General features: G+C 52.7%; 1 protein-coding gene across 1 annotated transcript; it reads left to right on the top strand.

Moving 5' to 3' along the window:
• Positions 1 to 1,396: 1,396 nt before the first annotated feature.
• Positions 1,397 to 1,819, top strand: BAG4 (BCL2-associated athanogene 4). Its single transcript, XM_010293175.1, has one exon. The coding sequence runs from the start codon at positions 1,397 to 1,399 to the stop codon at positions 1,817 to 1,819; it is 423 nt and encodes a 140-aa protein (XP_010291477.1).
• Positions 1,820 to 2,043: the final 224 nt, after the last annotated feature.

Here is a 2,043-nt window from a genome sequence, read left to right on the forward strand (position 1 = left end):
CTGGGGGTCACGCCGCAGGGACCTCCCCCACAGCGCAGACCCCCGGAGGACCCATGGGCTCCCCCCACTGTCTATGGGGTGCAGCCGCGTTACGCGTGGCCTGCTGCTTCGGTGCATGGGAACCCGTTCGTCTCCGAATCGCATCCACCCTGGACTGGCAGCGGAGCTCCCTCCCACCCTCCCATGTGGGACTCAAAGGTACAGTTGATGCTTCTACAGCACGTGCTCGTGCTGGGTCCGGGCTGCAGTTAGACCTCCTAGATTATATGGCTTTCCTCAAAACCTGCCTCCATCTCCTGGGAATGCTCCTTTCTCCGAGCACAGCTAGCTTAGGTAGAAACAAAGCAGCAGGTATCCAGAGTACTGCCAGCAAAATCTCCTATTTGCATACAGAAGACCAAACTCCACAGCTGTCTATTCCAGAAGGGTACTGGAGATACCAGACGCCCCAGCACAGGTCTTTAAATGGGTCAGACCTCGTCTCACTTGTCCAAGTCCTCTCTCTCAAGCAGCCAACACTGTCCGAAATCCTCCAGCACAGAGTGTGGGACTAACCTGCAGGTCAGTTTGCAGACTCTGGTATAGCAGATTCTAGTATATGTTTTGGGCACAGTCATCCTCTACTGAGGAATGGTTTAAGCGAAAAATGGAAGGAAATTATGCTTTTGGTGGGGTCCGCTCATCTCAGCTTTCTCTGGGTTTGATCAGGAGTCGAATGACGCTCCAGAGGTTTGGTCCCCAGGCAGCAGTGCTGGCATGAGCAGCAGCAGCCGCCCCCACGGGGGGATTTGGGGATGGGGCTGCTGTTACTTGGAACAGCTCAAAAGTGCGCTACCTGCAGAGAACTCTGGTATATCCAGAGAATAAATGCTGAAATCTACTTAGCATCTCCCCTGTTCACGGGTAACGAGTGGTCAGTGGCTCACGCTGTTTCCTCCAGACACGTGCCTCTTGCCGGGGGTCTGTTCTTTAACAGCCAGGGACTGAGCGTGGGTCCTGTGTCCCTTTTTGGGACTTCTCACAGAAACCAGCCCGCCTGGCAGGACACGGGGTGCCAGCCCGCGGGGACGTGATGTGTCATGACGTCACGGTGTGTGACAGTCTAGAAAATGCTGCCCAGATCCCTGGTAACGTCATGCCTTACCCAGTCTGCCTTGTCCTCCCAGGCATGCACACCTCAAAGCAGTCACGGTGTCACCTGTCGCCCAGGTCCCTCAGCCCTGCCTGCCTGCCTTTTGAGTGCAAGATGAGAGACTAAAAGCCTGGCTTTAAGGGAAATAGACTTATAGGGGTTTTTTTCTCCTTCTGACTGCAGGATACTGCTTATGACAAACCTGAGCAAAGTGCAAACCAACACAACTACTATTCCGATGTCAATCACCAGCACTCTGGGACAATGAATGACCACAAACCAGCCACTCCGCTCAACGCCAAGCCATCCCCCTCACACCCCAAGGTGCAGTACAGCGCACAGCCCCAGATGTATGACAGTGCACCTCGGAAGCTTTTGGCTGGGAACCGGGAGGCTGGCTTTAAACCTGGTGACCAGCCTTCAACAAATTCTACAGCCACCCAACCAGAGATTCAGAGAATCCTCCACGTTATGGGGGAGGCTGAACAGCTGGAGCAAGAGGTTGACGAATTTGTAGGAAAAAAGACAGATAAATCCTACCGGCTTCTGGAGGAGATGTTGACCAAGCTGCTGTTGGAACTGGATTCCATCGAGACTGGTGGCCAGGACAGTGTTCGGCAGGCCAGGAAAGAGTCCGTCCACAGAATTCAGGCCATACTGGAAAAACTGGAAAGAAAGGGATTGTGAAAGCACATCCACCACAACACACAGCCTGTTGTTGAGGTTCCAAAGAGTTTTAATTCTGTGAAATCTCAGCTCCTTCTGCTACGCACTATTGAAAATGGAATAGCAATAAGCCCTGAGTTAAACAAAACAAAACCACACAAAAAAAAAAAACCCAACCCAGAAGCCCAGCCCCAACAAATAACTTGGCAGTGGACAAATTGAGAGAGGTCTGAAGCAGCAAACTG

Source organism: Phaethon lepturus, unplaced genomic scaffold (assembly GCF_000687285.1).
Source record: "Phaethon lepturus isolate BGI_N335 unplaced genomic scaffold, ASM68728v1 scaffold31308, whole genome shotgun sequence".
Taxonomy (NCBI): Eukaryota; Metazoa; Chordata; class Aves; order Phaethontiformes; family Phaethontidae; genus Phaethon; species Phaethon lepturus.